Source organism: Protopterus annectens, chromosome 3.part0, assembly GCF_019279795.1.
Source record: "Protopterus annectens isolate FY-2018-M chromosome 3.part0, PAN1.0, whole genome shotgun sequence".
Lineage (NCBI taxonomy): Eukaryota > Metazoa > Chordata > Ceratodontiformes > Protopteridae > Protopterus > Protopterus annectens.
The window spans coordinates 1,184,798,252-1,184,818,406 of NC_056731.1; the positions used below are offsets into that span (position 1 = coordinate 1,184,798,252).

At 40.2% G+C, this 20,155-nt stretch overlaps 1 protein-coding gene across 2 annotated transcripts in view; it reads right to left on the minus strand.

Annotated features, from left to right (window-relative positions):
* The window catches only part of ELOVL2 (ELOVL fatty acid elongase 2), a 921,742-nt gene that overhangs the window by 182,631 nt on the left and 718,956 nt on the right, over positions 1–20,155 (minus strand). For both annotated transcript variants that reach the window (XM_044065398.1, XM_044065397.1), the window contains one exon: positions 15,872–15,949. In XM_044065398.1, the coding sequence (XP_043921333.1) occupies positions 15,872–15,949 (78 nt within the window). The remainder of the gene's footprint in view (positions 1–15,871; positions 15,950–20,155) is intronic.

The following is a 20,155-nucleotide window of genomic DNA, read 5'->3' on the forward strand; positions in this document are numbered from 1 at the left end:
ATGCGTGCCTATGTCATTTACCCGACGGACAAGGTCTTGCCACAGTGCAGCCCTCTCCTGCTGATTCTGGCTGGTGCGGAAAAGAGTATTGCATAATCCCGCACCAGGCTCTGGTGTATCTCCTCATCCTCAGCTGTGGAGTAGGTGGGATTCCGCTGGTGGGCCATGTACCTGAGAAAGAAAATAACCTGGTATCAGCAATATATGTCAGCAGAATTTGGCACACATACTACACATGCTACTCGACTGTTATGATACAACATATCTCACATATGTAGCATCTGTCTGTCTATTGGTGGATACACATGTAGATGGCCAGGTATCAGTGCTCAGCCAGCAACTGTGCAACAGTACCTGGCACACTCCATACGACATACTACCAAACCCCAGCAGTCAGAACACTGATTCAGGTCAAGAGCACCTCCTCACTCTGGGGTTTGTATCTAGGTACTGTATGGCCTACATCATCAACTACTGTGAGCTGACCACACACTGATTGCCCTGGATATACATATCCCACCTCCACCACCAGCACAAACGACTATAGTGCATAACATTACAGATACAAACTTTACACTTTGTAACAGTGACATGGTATCCTTTCAGCCCACTGGGCCAGTGGCAGATACAACCCACAATGCTGACCCCTACACAATTGCTTTCTACAGACATCTCCGAGAATGCATGGATCATGCAATCCCATATATGACCAAGACACTCTCCACAAAGGGACAGCATCCTGTCTGGTGGACCCCAGCCATAGACAGATTGTATTACAGAAGATGGAAGCTACTGCAAGACAGAGCATAATTCCATAAAGGGAGGGCATGTCTGAGCAGCACTAGTAAGGATCTATTTTCCATCATACAAAATCCATGGGCAACTTTGAGAGGGAAATCAAGAGGGACACTACAGATAACCAGAAGGCCTTCTTCAGTTATGTTAGCAACCTGGTCAGGATCCATCCTCTATGCCCATAGTTAGTACACAACAACAAATATTTCACTGACACCACAGATATCGACAACATTGTGGCAGACAGGTTCAGTGCAGGTGTCACCCGCCCTCTCCCCAAAATAAGACATAGTTATCCCAGCTGACTGTAACCTCCCTGTCATCACAGATGTCCAGGTGAGAGCCACCCTCAGGACAGCAGAATACACAACATGAATGGGACCTGATGGTATCCCCAGTTGCATGCTACATAAACTCTGACAGGAGCTAAACACACATATAGAAGTGCTATGTAACACTAGCCTGACTACAGGATATGTACCTGTACACTGGCGCACAGCAGCAGTGGTTCCACTCCACGAAGGAGGCACCTCAACATACCAATACAATACAACACAATACATTACATTACAATACAATACTATACAATATGCTATTGCCCCTGGGACTACAGCAGCATACTGTTCTGCTACCCTGACCATTGTGACACATGTGGTGTGATGGTACCTGCTGCTGTCACACAGTTACACAGGGTGACTCATATGGCATATTACCTATCTGACTAACATTCAGCAGGGGTATGTGTGACATGTACTCATGGGGAGTCTTGCTTCTTAACACTGTGTGGTTTATTGCAGGGTATGTCTTATCTGTGGGTAGGAACTCTTACCTCCACATGTGCACTCTATTGCAGTGGCACGGACGACACACAGCAGACATTTAGGTTGTGGATGGTGTGAGGTGTTACTATGGTTGTTGGACATCTGTCATGGGTGTGACTTACATATGTAAATCCGGGAGTGGTAACCTCTATGTGGGTAGCATATGTGTACTCTGTGGTGTTGTCAGTCACTGTGCATTGGTAATGTGTTTGAGTGCATTGTCACAGTGTTGTACATGTCACTGTGTCCTTCTCCATATCTGTAGCTGTCATGTGAGGTCCATACCATGGCATCCATTATGTGGTGTGGAGGGGTACACCGACCTACATGTCCATAGCTGACACACCATGTCCGCTGACACATACCATGTGCAGGTATTCCAGGGATAGTGTGCCACTGTGAATATCATTGGGGCCACTATTGTACACATTTATGACCCTGTTCACCCCTGACACATGCAGTGGTGGGCAGCCAATCACATATCTGGTGGTTACTGGTGTAGGTGATCTGGAATGTGGTATGGTACTCCGGTTTTGACACTGGTGTTCACTCCATGCCTTTGTCACCAGGCACCTGTTGCAATACATCTGTACACATGTGCCTCACTCAGAATTTATATACATCTCTCTCTCTCTCTATATATATATATATATATATATATATATATATATATATATGTATATATATATATATATATATATATATATATATATATATATATATATATATATATATATATATATATATATATATATATATATATGTCCGTATACATATACACATATATATATTGATGTACATATATTGCTATAGATGTGGAGGGGGGACACAGAGGGGTGTGAGTGACAGAGGGGGTGGGATAGGCTGTGTTGCAGGTCGTCATATACAGTCATACCTGTAGATAGTCAGATCAGTCTGTCTATGTATATGTATCTACATATATCTATATCTGTATGTGTGCATTACATAGATATGTTTGTACAATATTCTATCTACATCTGTCTATGTATTCCTACATCTCTCTCTCTATGTATGTATACATATATGCATATCATATATATATATATATATATATATATATATATATATATATATATATATATATATACACATACATATGTTGACATACATACGTATCCATATGTTAGACAGGTATATCAACATATTTGTCTACCATACTGTATACACACACTAACATACTGCTAAACATACATAACTGTGAAACCTACTTTGTACATGGCACTACAACCTACAATCAACCAACATTGATATGTGCACATAGATGCTCTCACATACAAATGTATGTACAGCCTTCACTGATAGTTGCTGTATGTCCCCTGCCCTTTACACATCTTCATATACATATGGATACAGACCAATGACACATATGGAGGGTTCACAGTATGTAGACCTTTATAGTATTACTTTACATTACCTGTGTTTGTCACAGCTGCTTGTGTTGCCGTCTGGTTCTCTGTCCTGCTGCTCCACTTCCCAGTTGTCAGCTTTCAGGTAGCTGTTGCTGAACAATTTGTTTGTGTCTGCTTAATTGCAGTTTTCTCTGTCTCTGTCTCTGTCTCTCTCTCTCTCTCTCTGTCTGTCTCTCACGTCCTTCTCAGGGTGCAATGAAAGTATTGCATGTGTGGACTGGGAGTACAGCATACTTTTGTAGGTATCTGCATATGCCCATGTGATGGCCTCTGCACCAATTGTTAGCCAGCATTTGCTAATTGCATGCAGCCAGTTGTGTACTGATTGCAGTTCTCACTGTGATTTCAGAACAGTGCTATAAAAAGGTATGTGAGATAGGCGTAGCCCTTTCAGATTTTAAGGGCAGGGACCATGCTGTTATGCTGTGGACAATGTTCTGTGAGTGTAAAGGTTGGTATCTCTCTCATATTTCCAGGTGTGTTGTAGATTAACATTCCTCCATTCATTTCTCCAGTTTCCTGTACTAACTGTGTATGTACACTGACACCTACAACTACTACTACTGTTAATGTGTGTGTGTGTGTGCTTTCCTTTCACTTTTGCTTGCACTTTGTTGCTAAGGCTTCAATAGTTGCCCTTTACAGTCACTACTTGTATGCCTGCTAGGTGTCTTGACTGTAGTGTGCTGCTGTAGCTTTCCTATTTTCCATGTACATTCACACCTTGGAATGCTTGCTATATCTGCTAGGGTGTTACAGCATGCAGTGTGGTCTGGCCATGGTGTGGGCCTTGACATCTATTAGGGTATTTGAGTATGCTGCTGAGCAGGCCCCAGAGACTTTCAGGTTCATCTGTTATGTGCCTCATGGAATGGTACATATCAGTGGGGTACACCCATTAAAATGTCTGGTATGCTGCAGTTGTGACTGTGGGTTAGCATGAGCATATGTATTACTACACTTTTTCTGCCATGCAAGTGATGAATACTTTCAGGACTCCATAGTTACCATTGCATGTGTTACACCTTTCTGCCTACTGTTTGTACATTTCACATGGGGTCTGTGGGGCATCCCTGTAAGTCATTCACTGTTGCTATGTCTAGGCTCTTAACTATTCAAATATGGTGGTGTCAGACCCGTCATGTGTACAGATATTTGCAGGTTGTCCACATTTCTGCCTCATATTTTGGTCAATATCTCATGCACACCTTTTTCTGGCAAGTCACTCTGGGCTCAAGTCAGAATATGGTGACAAACATTCAAGTTTCAGACTGCATACCCTTCCAAACATCCCACAAAGTGCAGACCCTGTTACTCTCTGAACTGTCTGCGTTTGTTGTAACATTATTTGTAATGTGTCCCTGGTTTTGGGCCTTTGCTCCACATATTTTATTACTTGGTCCAGATGTGTTCCTGTAAGAGGTTGTGGGGTATGGGCAGTGCTTATCCTGCTGTGAGTATGTGTGTGGCTTGCAAGGTGCTATAGTGACATTATTACCTACTAGCTTCCAACTAGCATGGCTGTTTCTGTTCACACACTACTATTATGGAAATCCACTAGTTTTGATAGTAATTCTAAATGGCATGCTTTGTGTACTACACATCTATATTCCCTTTACATTCATTCCTACTATTACATGATATATTTATTTTAGCACAATGTTCTTGTATAAGAGTCATGGCTTAGTGGTAAGTCATGCAGACTACTGTTTCCAAGGTCCTGGGTTCGGGACTCACAGTGGGATTTTATTTTGCTTTTGAACTGAGTACAGGACCTGTCAATCAAAGTGACTAAGGCACTTTTAAGCAGTTGTAACCAGGTTAGCGCTGGTTTGCGCGGAGCTCACGCATGCGCACTGGCGGTTAGCTCCGCGCACACCCGCTTACAACCGCTTAAACGTGCTTACTCTTGCACACCCGCTTATTTTCTTTGAAAGAAAAGAAAATGGGGAGACAGGAAAGTGGTGAAAAGGGGTCACAAAGAGGGTAAGACAGTAGGGAAACAAGCTTGGGATGTGCAGGAGGGATGTAGGTAAGGCCCATAGCTGCCCATTTCTTCATCAGCAACAGCTGTGCATATGTATGTAATTTGGTGTGACATTTGAAACCTTCCACCCCTGAGAGAGGTGTCAGGACAACAATAATACTTGTTGTACAGCCAATTGTAATTGATAGGTTCCATGTCCAGTAGACATGTGTGCGGAATGGGCAGCTATGTATGGGGCGTAATTTTTTTGTGGGTACAGAGTGCCCTTTTTTTTTTTTTTCAGGTGAGAGTGGTATGTCAGGTGAAGGAAGTCGGTACAGCTGGGGAGGTAGGTTGGGTAGGTAAACAGACAAGACAAACAAGACGCATACAGGGGCGGTGTATGACACATGTGGGGGGGTTACACAATTGACGGGACGGAGGTTTGGATATCCAGAGCCCATGAGCCCACAGATGGCAACAGTGGAACTGATATCCCCACCCATAGGCAGTTGCCACTGTTCCTTCACTGCCCAGGACGGGGCTGTGTAGGCGGGGCAACAGGCATGCCCGTTAGTTGCGCCACCCATGCCTCGAGCTGGCGTAGGGGCTCGAGAACAGAGTCCCGAATCTCCCTACGCACCACAGTCCGGACGCTACGGAGGGTGAGTGGTGGTTCTCCTCCGGCCACACTTGCAGAGGGGGGGCGAGCCCCATCCCCTGCAGCGCTTCCACCCGCAGGTGGCACAGGGCCACCGGAGGAGGGTCCGGACTCGGCACTAGTGCCAGGTGCACTCGCCAGCTGAGGTGGGAGAGGTGGGTCCGCTGGAACCCGCCTTCCCTGTCGTACTATGTTTTGCATTATGTCATGACAGTTTGGGTTAGTGACATATAATACCATTCACAATTAGTTGTAACAGCATGCATTAGTATTCCCATTAACCAAACACCCAGATATTCACACCATTGAACAGCGTGCATAACACATGCATAATTTGAACAGAAATACACAGTCCAACAACATGTAGGGTTAATTGATGGCAACAGGCCATCAGGTGTGGATGTATGAACAGGGCAGATGCATCAACAGACATGCAAATATATATGACCCAACAGGACAAACGTCCAGGGGTGTTAATTGTGATTGCACATACCATTTTCACGTGGAATGGGTTATATGTGGTTATAGGGTGGGGTGAAGAAAGTAATATTAACACCTTTTCAATAACAATACATATGCTGTACATTTCTAATAGCTACAGTTATATACACACTACTGTTCTAACTACAGTTTCCTATATGATAACTATTTCAACTTGGTGATAGGACTGTTACTGCAACATCAATATACATTTTATGGTTCTTCATACACATTCATATCTAGCTTTGTTCAGCTACATCATCCTGCTACATTTGCTTTATATAGCTGTAGACAAGTGTGGATGTTTGGTATATCAGACAAACATCCTATCTGCATATTGCAGACTGAGAGCAACATATCCAGATTTTGGGATACACATTCCAGATGCAGCAACACTTTGAACAGATTTTGCTGTTTGGTTTTGAATCTCACATGCATTTCATTCTGTCTTGACTGCAGTATACTTTATTCAGGGGTTATTACTACTGTATTGCTGGATTCATGACACTTTCTCACACTCTCTCACTTGCTTTCATTTTACTATTCAGGATGGTACTTCTAGGCTTTATTGACATGTTTTACCAGTAGTTATTACAATCCTTTCCAGCAGTCTCACTTCTGTCATGTTTCAGTATTTCCACAGGGATATATTTCACACATGTGATTTCATCATCTTCTGCAGCTATACTTTTCAGCCTGCTGCAGGTTGTGTACTATTTTCTTACAGGCAGGGCATTTTTATTTCAGAATATATGTTGGACAGTTTCATGTTTAGGTTAAACTTACAGGCTGAAACACACTTTTGTAATCAAGCAATACTTGCATACACTTTCACACTGTTACTTGCAGATTTTATTCCTTACTGACTACACTGCACTCTTTTGCTGACTGTCATACTTTTATATTTCTTTACAGTTACTGGTAGTGGATTACTGACCTGCCTGGTGGCGCAACCGCACCAGCCTATCGCCATAGGCTCTGCGGTTCGCAGAACGGACACCTGCAGCTGTAATATAAATGAAGTAATATTGGAATACACATCTCCATAATATCAGCTAGTTTAATTTCTTACATACATAATTAAATGTTACTTACTCAGTAGTGGGGCGTTGGGTGTTTGCCGGGCCTCCTGGATCCAAAGGTTCAGTTGGTCCTGCTTGCATCTCTTCAGGTCCGCATGGTGGTGACGGACCTGCTCACCAGTCCTTGGAATCCCTGTGGCACTGGTGAGATCATGAGCCAACCGTCCCACGCCTCAGCCCTGTATGCTCCCCAGAGGACCTGGCCCTGCATGAGTTGGGCCTCATGATTATGGACTAGGAGCCAGACCATGTACCTGGACTCCTCAACACCCCACCTCTGTGCTCGAAAGCGACTACCCTCTCCTACTCCTGTCATTCTGCCTGCAGGTCAGTTCTACAATCGTTTATGCTGTGTATTCCCGCCTATGGGGCTTATATAGTCCGTTTTTCCCGCACATATCTGTGATTGGCCATTTTGGAATTGTATCAACTTCAGTAAACCTGCATTGTCATGCTCTAGTTTGTATTCATTCCTATATATTAGCTATTATTGCATTTACAGGTACTGCTGTCATGGCTTAGTGGTTCTGTACCTTGACTATGGTGTATAGTATCCTGGGTTCGAACCTGGCCACTGCTTTTTATTTTTCATGACTGTCTAGACATGCTGAGGGGTGTGTCTGTGTAAAGGCAGTTTTGATACGGCTTGCTCAACGCTGCCCGTCGGTTAGCTTGTTTGCGCGGTGCGCAGCTCCGCGCAAACGGGGTACGCTGCTTTAAGCCTCATTTGGCTATCGGCACGCATATTACGCTCAGCTCAGTTAGGGGCACATAGATTTAGCGTGTTAAACCACTGCTCAGCTACGGGCACTCATTTTGCACCAGTTAAACCACTGCTCATCTACGGGCACATGCACTCACTCTGTTAAACTGTAGCTCAGCTATGAGCACATCTGGCATTTTTTCTTCTTTTGTTACCTCACATGTCTTCAATATAAATGGGCTATTTCATTACATTTTACATATATTGGGGTTTTATGTGTACATATTTGTCAGGGACTTGTTTCCTGCTTATTTTGAAAAAAAAAATTGGTGTTGTGGGGGCTCGAACCATGAATGCCTGCTCTTCAGCCAACATCTCTACCGCTACGCTATTGCTTCCTGGCTTATTTTGCATATTTAGTTCTTATATGCTTTCCCACTGACTGCTAACTGTAGCTGCGCTACGGGCACGCCCGCGCAAACGAGCGCACTCACGGTTAAACATCTTTACAATTTAAAAAATATATAACATGTTCATTTATATATATTTTATGTTCATAGTCTGTGGGGGCATGTGTTGTGTTGTGTTTATTCACATTTCCGTGGACTCTGTTGTGGGTGTTTACTTTGGGCACTTTTACACTTCTGGGGCGTGTCCGCTTACAGGGCTCGGCCTACGGACACGCCCCCTACTGTCTTACACGGACCGTGTTAGACTTAGGTGTGATTCAGCATGCTCTCATGAATATGCAAAGCATGCTGACATCACTCCGTTTAACTGCAGCCTCCGTGTAAGAGTTATAACTCTTACACGGAGGCTTCGTGAATCCTGGGGATAGTTTATCATGGTTTTGAGGTAGAACAAAGCCAGATTTTAGCCAGGAAGTCTTTCACAGTGGTTTTGAAAGATGTGAGCGAGAGTATTGACATGATGGATACAGGTAAGAAGTTCCAGGCCTTAGCAACCTTGTAAGAGTACAAACAATCATAAAATAGTAGAAAACCACAGAAGAACCAACCAGCAGAATGTGAGAAATCCAAAGGACATCACGTTTATTGAAGTTAAGCGCTTTCCTCTCTATTACAGAGACTTCCTCAGAACAATATCACACAAAAACCCAGCCAAATATATACCCACCCCTCAATTAACCATTCAGAATTGCGCCAAAAATTTAAAAGCAATATATACACATCAAATTACAGCAGTAAAAATATTGCATATAGCAAATAACAAAACTAAACAAATCTTACCATAAAATATTATAACATGTTAAATTATTAAATAAAATCCATGTTAACTTTACTAACCTAAAATTCGATCAAGTTTTAAAACACTAGCAATGCTTATAGTTTCATTTTGTACTAAATGAAATTATGGCTTTATCCATGCAATTACAAACATTTCTCAAAAGTCTTGCGTATTTAGCCACTGACACTTCATAAGTCATAAGGAGACTTAGAATCCCAAAAAAACTAAAATTTTTAGGAACTAATTTTGCAAATTAAACACAGTAAATGCATCAATAAGGATGGAAACTTCTGACTTTCTAGACCACAGGATGTGTCGCTTGACAGCCGATGGCCCAGCTCATCCTGTTCAGGTAGGTTCCAGGCTGTCTTCCCATCTTCTGGTTGGCGTTTTGGAAAGGCAAACAAGAAGTCCCTCCTTATTCTTCACCCTTCCTCCTTGATTGCTTTTGAAATATAGACTCTTACTCAGCCTAGGTCTTCAACTTCTATAGTGCACAATGCTACATTTGTGATCTTTGAAGCCTACCCAGGTCCTACACAATCCCTCTACACTCCAGTGGCTCTCTTAGTCTCAATTCATTTTTCTTCCTACTCACACTGTTAAAGCTACTTTTATTCCAGTTAAAATTGGTACTAAATTTAGATTTGTTCTGAACAGGAAGAGTAAATGATGTTTCATCCCGTCATATCTCTATTTATAATGCCCCTTGACAATATACAAGATACTGATAAAATAAACCTCATGGGACTGACTTATGGAATCAGATAAAGAAGAGGGTAAAATATAGTCAGTCAGATATTCATAGTAATGTTAACCTTCAGGAAACCTTTAATGATATTTACAAAATAACTGCTCAACAGGACTCGGGTCTAGTCTGGTAATGAAATGATTCTCGCATCACCACTCATAAATCACCGTAAGCAAATTACCGAAACACAATTACTTTAAAAATATTTAAAAGTGTTAAACTGGAAAGATGTAAGTGGTACTGAAAAAGTGGTAAGCACCAGGTCTGACTGAAATGCTTTGCTCTCTGGTCTATACATGTAGTTTAAAAGTATTATTTCCTAAGTATATCCACACTTTGCAATAAGCACACACAGTTTAGTGGCCTTGTGGACCTTTGTAACCCTTTTAACATGGATGGCCTTGAAAGATAAACATGTTGTTCTCCTTCTTACTTACCTTTCCTTGACAAGGCATTTTCTAGGTAAAATTAATATAATCTTCAAAAAGTTTCCCCTGGGCAATAAAAGGTCCCTCTCTAACTAATGACATGTTTATACTTCTGTCAATAGTTGGAGGGCAAAAATATTACAAAGTTTGAGGATTACAGTTCTAAGAACAAACTGTAAATCCAATAAGCATGTATGATTTTACCTTAAACTATCAACTCTCTTCCTCTAATTTCGTAAGGTTTCTGTTCTTCTGTAAAGTCTTCTGTATTTTTCTTACTTTATCTTACCATAGTTCCACAGAAAGACTAAAAATAAATTAAAGTATTTATTAGGAAGTTGCCCTGACTGAATATCCAAGCTAATCTTAGTTTCTTACCTGTGTTAAGGAATCTTGAATTCTATCAGTTCGTTCAGTATTGTATAATTATTTAGTAACTATATAGGTTCATAGGTTGGTACTAGGCTATCAGCCCTAGGGCCTATACAAGCCTAGCCATAACAATTCCCTGGATATTTCTTCCCACAATATTTACTTCCCTGGACCCCTGTCTAGCAGGGCAACTGACCTGATCCCCGGGGTGAATTTCCTATCTCCCATCCAATCATCAAGGTTCCTTTTGAAGAGGGCCAAGGATGCGCTCTGCTTGACATGTATGGGCAATCTATTCCAGAGTATGGGGAGTCTCTGGGTCAGGAACCCATCCCTCCAGCATGTTTTCTTCATTGCGATGACAAGGTTTAGATCCCTGGAGCGTGTGGCTTTGAGGGATTGGGATTTCTTTAAGTGGAGCATGTCTAACAGCTCAGGGTGTGACAGGGCCTTGTATGTTAAGCAGAGATCACCTCTAAGTAGACGATATGCCACAGGGTACAGCTGGAGTTTTTTTAGACGGTTAGCATATGGCATCTGCTTTAGGCCTGTGATTCTTTTAGTGAGGTATTTCTGCGGCCTTTCCAGCTGTTGCAGATGTCTTGTGAGGTACATACCAAACGGGGCATTATACTCTATAATGGGTCTAATGAGGGATGAGTACAGTGGGACAATGACCTCCTTTTTTCTGGATGAAAAGCCCTTAGTGATGAGGTGTGCCACATAGAAGGATTTCCTGACTGTTGTGGCGATGTGGTTATCGAAGGTGAGACCACTGTCCACCTGTGTCCCTAAATCTCTCATCACACTTTCAATGTTTAGTGTACTGCCACCTATGTGTAATTCATGGGTACATGTTTTTTTCCAAAGGGGATAACTATACATTTCTTGGCATTAAGCTTGAGCCCATGGCTCTGGCACCAGGCATCTGTTTCTGTAAGGCCTTTTGTAGAATATCCACATAATTTGGGGATTCAGTAATGGCTCCCAGTTTGCAGTCATCTGCGAACTTTGTTAGCCAGAGTCCCTTAGTGTTGGCCTGTACTTCAGAGAAGTAGATCCCAAACAAGAGTGGTCCCAGGACTGAACCCTGAGGTACTTCACTTGTCACTTATCTGGAGCTGGATTTGGAGTCAGCTACTTTTACAGTTTGGGTTCTATCAGTAAGCCAGTTGGCAACCCATTGAGTGATGTAGGGATTTATGCCCAGCTTAGTAAGTTTATCTATGATTCCAGAGTGGGGGATGGTGTCGAAGGTCTTGGTGAGGTCCAGATAGGCTGTGTGGACCACCTTACCTTTGTCCACAACTTTGGAGACTGAGTCAAAGAAGTCAATCAGGTTCAGGAGACACGATCGGCCCTTCACAAACCCAAACTGGGTGGGGTCCAGTGTTTGAAGGTTGCCAATGTCTTTGTTTATAAGTTCCATGATAATGCGTTCCATGCCCTTGCAGATCAGGCTCGTCAGACTGATGGAATGGTAGTTCCCAAGATCCAAGGTAAATCCCTTCTTGTGGAGTGGGATAACTGTAGCTGTGCGCCACTCAGTGGGCATGAAGGCTGAGGTGAGGCTATGATTAAACATGACACTTAGGTGAGGTGCCAGTTCATTTTGTAGTTCATGTAGTACACAGCCCTGGATGTCATCTGGTCCCATAGATGCTGTATTCTTAGCTTTGGAGAGTGTGGTTTCTACCTATGTGGCCATGATTACCAGAATTTGGCAATCTTTTGGTTTTGAGATGGGCCCTTTAGGGGGTGAGAGGGGGGTGAAGCTGGCACTAAATCAGTCTGCCAGGATATTGGCAATATCCTTGGGATCAGTATATTTAATGCTGTTCTGTTGTAGCTCAGAGCAGGTCTGAGCATTGCCATTTAGATTCTTGACATAACTACAGAATGCCTTGTGGTTGTCTTTTGGATGCAATTTTATTTGATTATTTAATAACTACTATAATGTTGAAACTCAGAAAGCTGATCACATGTGGACCAAGATATAATGTATAAACTCAATGAAATTTTCTATTTAATAGAGAATTAAGGTCAAGTGTATATTTTTTTCTTATTACAATGTCCAACATATCCATAGCTGACATCCTCATATTATATTTAGTGCTACTGTTTTTTCACCAAAAGTCATATCATTGTAGTACTAACCAAATAACTGCATTACCCACATATTGCAGTTGCTAGCTTCAGTAGGCTGCCATTTTGTGTCTGTTTTCTCACATTATATCCACTATTTAAGCACAACTCAGGTTTACTAAGATCACAAAATTATACATTGCCACTTCAGTGCTTCTGACTCCAATAGTAGCTGCACTTTACATTTGGACTGAAACATCTGCACCCTGTTTTATAAATCCCTCCCATGGCAAATTTAAAAATACCACCACATCCTGTATGGTGCATATGTGCAGAGTCATGTCATACAGCAAGTTGCAATTTAGCAGATATGACATACAAGATGGGTTATTACGCAAGGGTTCATTTGCAACTATAACACCTGACAGCATTTTGGCTGTGTTTATGCACATTACCACCTGGATAATTTCATCTATACTCCTACCTCATCTCTCCTGCACACTGGAGCCCTTATCTCTATCTGTTTCAGGTTAGTCCCCATTAACTAAGGCATATGAGACTGCCTGAATGACAGTTACTTCTAGTACAATATGTTTAATCTGTTATGTACTAATTCCATATAATTAATTCCGCTTTGCTACTTTTGTGTGGCAGATTGAGAATCTCCAGTCCAAATAACACAGTCCACTTCAGTCTTCTATTCCTAGGTTGCAAATTTACAGGCCACCTCCCCAATTCATTATTCAACATGTATTTTAAAATCCTTTCTGATTCATCCAAATTCCATCACACAGGATACCTTACTCATGTTTATAGTTTATTTAGATATACTCAGTTCTAGAAGTTATGTTTAGGTGGTATATTACATATTACAAGCTTAGTTAGTTATCTGAATCTTATTGGGTTTTCAGTACCTTATTTTCATCTCAGTTTTCTCTTCTTCTTCTTTTGGCTATTTCCTGGTTAGGGTTTGCCACAGCAGATCATCTGTCTGCTCATGATTGGCAGTGGAGTTTTACAGTGTCGAGTTGCCAGCCCTTCCAAAGAAGGCGCACACACACACACACACACACACACACACACACACACACACACACACACACACACACACACACACACACACTCACTCAGACCTAGGGCCAATTTAGAGTGTCCAATTTGCCTACTGCATGTCTTTGGGATGTGTGAGGTAACCGGAGCGACCACAGGGAGGTCATGCAGACTCCGCAAAGAAAGCACCCCAGCCGAGGATGGAACCGGAGAACTTCTTGCTGTGAGGCAGCAATGCTAACTGCTGCACCACTGTGGCCGCCCTTTCATCTCAGTTTTCCAAAAACCTATATTTAAATTGTACAGTGATATCTTTGTTACATTTTCTTATTTGTATTTTGCAATTCTTTATTTTATTTTGTGTTTTGTATTTTTGGAGCATTTCACCTTGGGTCAACAACTGAAAGGGTGCTTTCTGTCCAGTATGAGTTCCTGATAAGCAACTGCAATTAATTAATTAATTAATTAATTAATTAATTAATTAATTAATTAATTAATTATTTAATCCATTAATACTTTCACTATGTCACTGTACTTCCTCAACTGACTGTCTTGATTGTTTAATACAGGTTTGACACCCCTGTTTATTGGTTACTTGTATAAAATACAGAAGAATGATGCAAAACAACACCTAAATATGCCTTATCACTTTCGAAAGTGTACAGTGGATAATGCATAATTAGATACCACAAATCACTTATTGCTGCATTCACTGTTAAATCTTTGTCTTCTACTTTTAAAATCTGCTTGCATTTCTAACTCATCTTATTCTATATAGTTGTTTAGTTTTTATTCTCTCCTTACATTTATTACATTCTTTTACCACACTGAAAGAAGCACTGTTTTAACCTTTTAATGGCTGTAAATGTACTATGCATTTATTGCTCCATTTGCTATTGTACTGTTAATTGTATTGCTGCCAATGTAACTTGACTTGTATATCTCGAATATTTTTAAGATATGGTACTGTATACACTGTTTATGACTTTGTGCCTAGGTTATGGCTGTCTCTGAACAAGTCAACCAATTTGATTATCAAATGGTAAATAAAGAAATATACTGTTCAACAACTTTTCAAGTTACTAACACTGCAGAAAAAAATACTAATATACATTATCCTTATGTGTAGTGTTCTTTCCCCAATGCCACTGCATCACACATTTCTTCAGCTCTGCTCTGGGCTGATTGCTCTATTGGATGATTAGCCGGCAACATTAGGCTGTGGTCATTGCTAACAGACAGATCATACTTGAGGTTACAGCTGGAAGAAAGAATGACATATTACAGAAAAAATGTTATTAATAATTTTAACTGTAGTCTAAATATTTATAAGACAGGAAGACCATTAGCCATCAAGGGAAGTGACATTAATATTTTAGGTGTGATCAGAATGATTATAGGGTAGGATTTTTGGACAGAGGAGATTCACACAGATTATCCAACAAGGGGAAAGAATACACCAGGATATTACAATCTTGATGTACCTAGACATAGAATGGACTTGTCTGCTGATGCACATTTGAGTAAGTGGCTTGCACTGAACAGGCACCTGGCAGTGATACTAAGAATCTCTGTATATTGATCACTAACCTTTGTGTGAATGGTTACCTCATCCACATGGGTTCAGCCTGGTTAGAAATGCCAGGCGTGGGGGCCATAAACTATTGCATAAGAAGGTACTCAGCAATATAGTGGCTCCCATTGTAGAGACTGTTTGTACCAGTATAGTCACCTCTGCTGTACTGCTATCCCATTGGTACATCTGTGATCACATGCTCATATACTAGTCATGACTGTTTTACATAGTAAGTTCATAATGCACTGCATCAATAAAATCTGGTAATGCCATACACCCTCTACTTAATGGGGAGAATTAGCAAACAGAAAAGAAATCAATTTATTTTACAATAATCATTGCACAAATGCAGCATAAAGATAAGACAGAATTACATATTCTTGAAGGAACAGATATGTACCATAAATACTAAATTTCTCTCACCCGTATATCTGCATTTCCAGAACTGTTTAGATTTTGACATTGTAGATTATATCTGCCTTCCCATGTAGACAAAATAAGCTACAAACAGAAAATAAAGCCCATTATTACAACAGCAATACAGTCAAGACAAATATATTTCCTTCACATTTGTCTTTATTTGACAATGTCTTTGTAAATATCCAACACATACAACATACAACAGGTGGTGTTACAGTGCTGTTCAAATTATTATTCTGCATACATGGCATAGCACCAGGTATGCTGTACAAAGTACCCTTTTACTATAGAACATAGTTATTTATACTGTGTGAGGGCAGTTTGTAAAGTTTTCTGATAGCATTTTTCTATAAGCAATAATGTGATATTCATGTTTAAAAAAAACAGAGGACTATTGACAATAAAACATTTCTTAATACTGGAGATATGTTACTATAGAAAGTTTATTGTTCAACTGCAATATAGCTACTGATTTTTTAAAGTGCTATCCTACTGTAACAAATTCTAACCAGATATACACGTCTTATTTCACACCTAATTAATGGCTATGATATCACATATGATGGACATGAGATTGTCACAAACCATCAAAAAATAAATAAAAATAAAAACTTCCCTATGGTTAAGTAAGAGTACAGAATTACTTATATAATTTAGTTGTGTGGGAAAGGGGGCAGAGCCCAACGTACTTAAATGATTTTGTTTCCATGGAAATAGCAATTTATTCATAATATCTTATTTTCAGCTGACAGTGCCACAACTCAAGAAATCACAGAACAAGGTTCAACTCTTAATTTAACCATACCTTTTTTTTGTAGTAAAGATAATCACTGATAGATAGTGGCCCATTAACTCCCATTACTTGATAGAACTTACCAGAACAAGAACAATAAAAGGGTTCATTAAGGAGAAAAGTAAGAAATATCTTTAATTCAGTGCCCTGTGACATCTATTTAACTCATTTGTGATCAATACGTTCCCAAGTGCAAACATCATCCAGGAGTAAAAACTCACAGGGGTGCGAAAAGCATTTTCGCAGGGAGAGACCTTCCCGACACTCCCACACCCCCATTACTTGTATATACCAACTTCAAGGTCACACCATCATGGGAAAATCCCCCGAGTATACTGGCAATTAATCCTTACAGTAATTACACACAAGTGAGTGACAGTCACTAGTATTTCAAAAGCAAGACTGGCCCCATACATGTAGCTGGATGGATGTATACGTTTGTACATATATGCCTACCATAGGAGAAGAAGGCAGTTATATAGGAAGGGGTAGCAGCACAGACGTTTACTATAGAAATCAGTCATGTCTTACTATTCTCAGAGCTGGGTGCTACAATAGTCTGAGAACTGAGACACAGTTCCCAAAATCCTAACCACATTCCTGCAAATGTAATTTCAAAGAGTAACTTTGACAAACCACCTAAAAACGTAAGTGACATCAGCAGCCAATAAAAAGAAATGGTACTAAAGCAGTTTCATTATTTTTTTAATAAAATATCCTTCAAAGACTTTGAAGACTGAAACACAACAGTTACTTATTGCAGTAAAACCAGATAAACATGCAATGTTACATTCAAACAAGCAGTAGCAGTCACGTCATGATAAGCAGCTCCTTTTAAATTGAGACTTTGAAAAACAGTTGTATGTAAATGAATCAGCTTGTTACTAAATACAAAGTTCTCAGTGAAATAGTTCATCTGCATTCTAACACAGATGGAAAAGTATCTTTATTGCTCTATGATATATGAAGTCAGAGTTATTGCTGCTTCAAAATAAAAAACAATTAAAATAAACTTAAAATTAGTACAGCTTGTGTAATAGTTTCAGATAATGGCACACGTTATTGAATGAGTTCCTTTGGTTTAAGTTCATACATCACTGAGTGTGAACAGGACAAGGTTCTATTAGATCAGGTTCATGATGATAACGAACTCCCAGATTACTGTTTTCCATAAGAAGTTACTGCTCATGCAGTCTCTATGGGTACAGCAGTGGTGATTCGTTTTTCACAAATTTCCCTTTTCTTCATGTTCTTGCAACCAAGGAGTTAATATATGCATGTTTGGAGTGTTTGAAACTTGCACTCTTACATTTAATTTTTTGTTGAGTTGAATTCCCAACAACGTGTACTCAGTGAATTGGTTCCTTACTAATCTGTAACTCAGCAAGTCACACCAGAAGTGTTCTCCCCAGTATGTGTTGATATTAGTTTACACAGTTATGTGTGCAAGCATGCACACACACACATGTGCACACACACACACACACACACACACACACACACACACACACACACACACAGTTATGTGTGGAAGCATGCACACACACACACACACACACACACACACACACACACACACACACACACACACACACACACACACACACACACACACACACACACACACAATGAGAAAATGTTTTAAAAGCCATTACTATTTTGTCCTTTTATCATCCACTCCAACAGATGTAGTTACAATGAATGTTTTTTCATGATTCTTAGTGCATTGCAGTGTTTTTTCCCATTTTTCCACTGCTGCGTGATGGAGTAGTTAGTATATATACATTTGATGACTACAGAGGTGTAAAGAGGCAATTTTTCCCTTTTCTTAAAGTTTTAGATTATATTTCTTTACTTAAAAATTGATGAAATTCAACTTGTACTAAAGTGATTGTTTAATATGGCAAAACATTTATTCCTACCATCTGCAGTATATTTTCCATCTTTATTTCTCCTTTTTATATAATTTTCGGGCATCGGTCTACCCCCAGTGTCTCCTACACCTGATTGTCTATCTTTGCCTTCAATCAGCAAGTTTCCTTTGAGCATCCTTCTATGTTTCCCTGAAACTACCTATTCAGAGTTGTATCTGTGGTAAGATCCTCACAGCTTTCATCCCCTTAGCATAGCAGATCTCATCCTCCTGTTGTGATACCATAGAAGAGTAAATGCATTATTCACCTAATTCACCTGCTTGAGGTTCATTCCTTATTCAGGTCCTGTATCACTGATCACACTAAGCTGATATGCTGTTTATGAAAATTAAGACACTTCCAAGTACCATCTCCAAGAAATAAAAAAATGTTTGCCTTTGGGCATTTCAGCTCTATGATGATAGCAAGTTATAACTGCTCCGGGTACTTTCTTAAACCCCTGCCTCCAGAAGCATAACTGGGCACCTTGCTTCTGTTCCAGGTTATAGGTCATTTCATTGTAATGAAGGCAATGCAGGATTTCTGTCTGAGACCTCCATACTCTGCACTGAGACATTGTCTCCATGCTCTTCTGGTATGTAACATGGAGACATGGAGTTAATATTTTATGAGAAGGGTATGTAACAGGTGAAGCCCCCCCCCCCTTTACAAAAAACATTATTTACAAAGACAGCAGATGGTTGTTAGCTAAGTTGCATCTGTTCTGATCAAGAAGTGGTTTATGAACAGATAATGCCTAGCTGATCACAAGAGAAGCCTCTATGATACTCTTTTCTGATATCAAAGACTGAAACAATATTAATTTCAAGAACTCTAATCATGCCATATTTGGGAACAGGGTCAACATTTGGAGAAATTACACAGAGAGAAAACTATTGATGCTTGATAAAAAAAAGAATATATATATATATATATATATATATATATATATATATATATACACACACACACACACACACACACACACACACACACACACACACACCTATATACTTTGTGTGTGTGGGAGAGAGAACTGAAAAGGTCTGCAGAATGATAACAGAAGTATCTTGCACTGTAACTTCAGAGAAGAAGAATCTCCACGTTAAGAAAAAGCATTTCCTGATTCTACTGTGCAATAGTTTTCATTCATCATTCACGGAGATTTCACATATTCCATTTATTTTCTTCTATATTAGTTTAGATTGGATTTTTGTATCCCATTCATCCCAAGGGGATGCAATAAATATATATAACCTGTCTGTTGAAAAGGGTATTACGTAGCTTATGTATCTTTTGTTATAAATTCTTGATTACACACATACCCAGGGATTCATTAAGATAAGGACAATGGTAAAAAGGCCAGCTCATCCTTGTCCCAATTCAAGCTCAACCTAGCTCTATGGATGGGAAACAGAAGATTTTCCCCAAGACTGTTCCCTGTACTACTAATGGACAGATGCAGCTTCTAAATGCTTTATCCAATGTATGGGTTAACTCAAATTATCTGTGGTATGATCCCAGTTATTCTTACTAGGGGTAAAATATAATTATTGGACATGGGATTGGTAATGACAATGG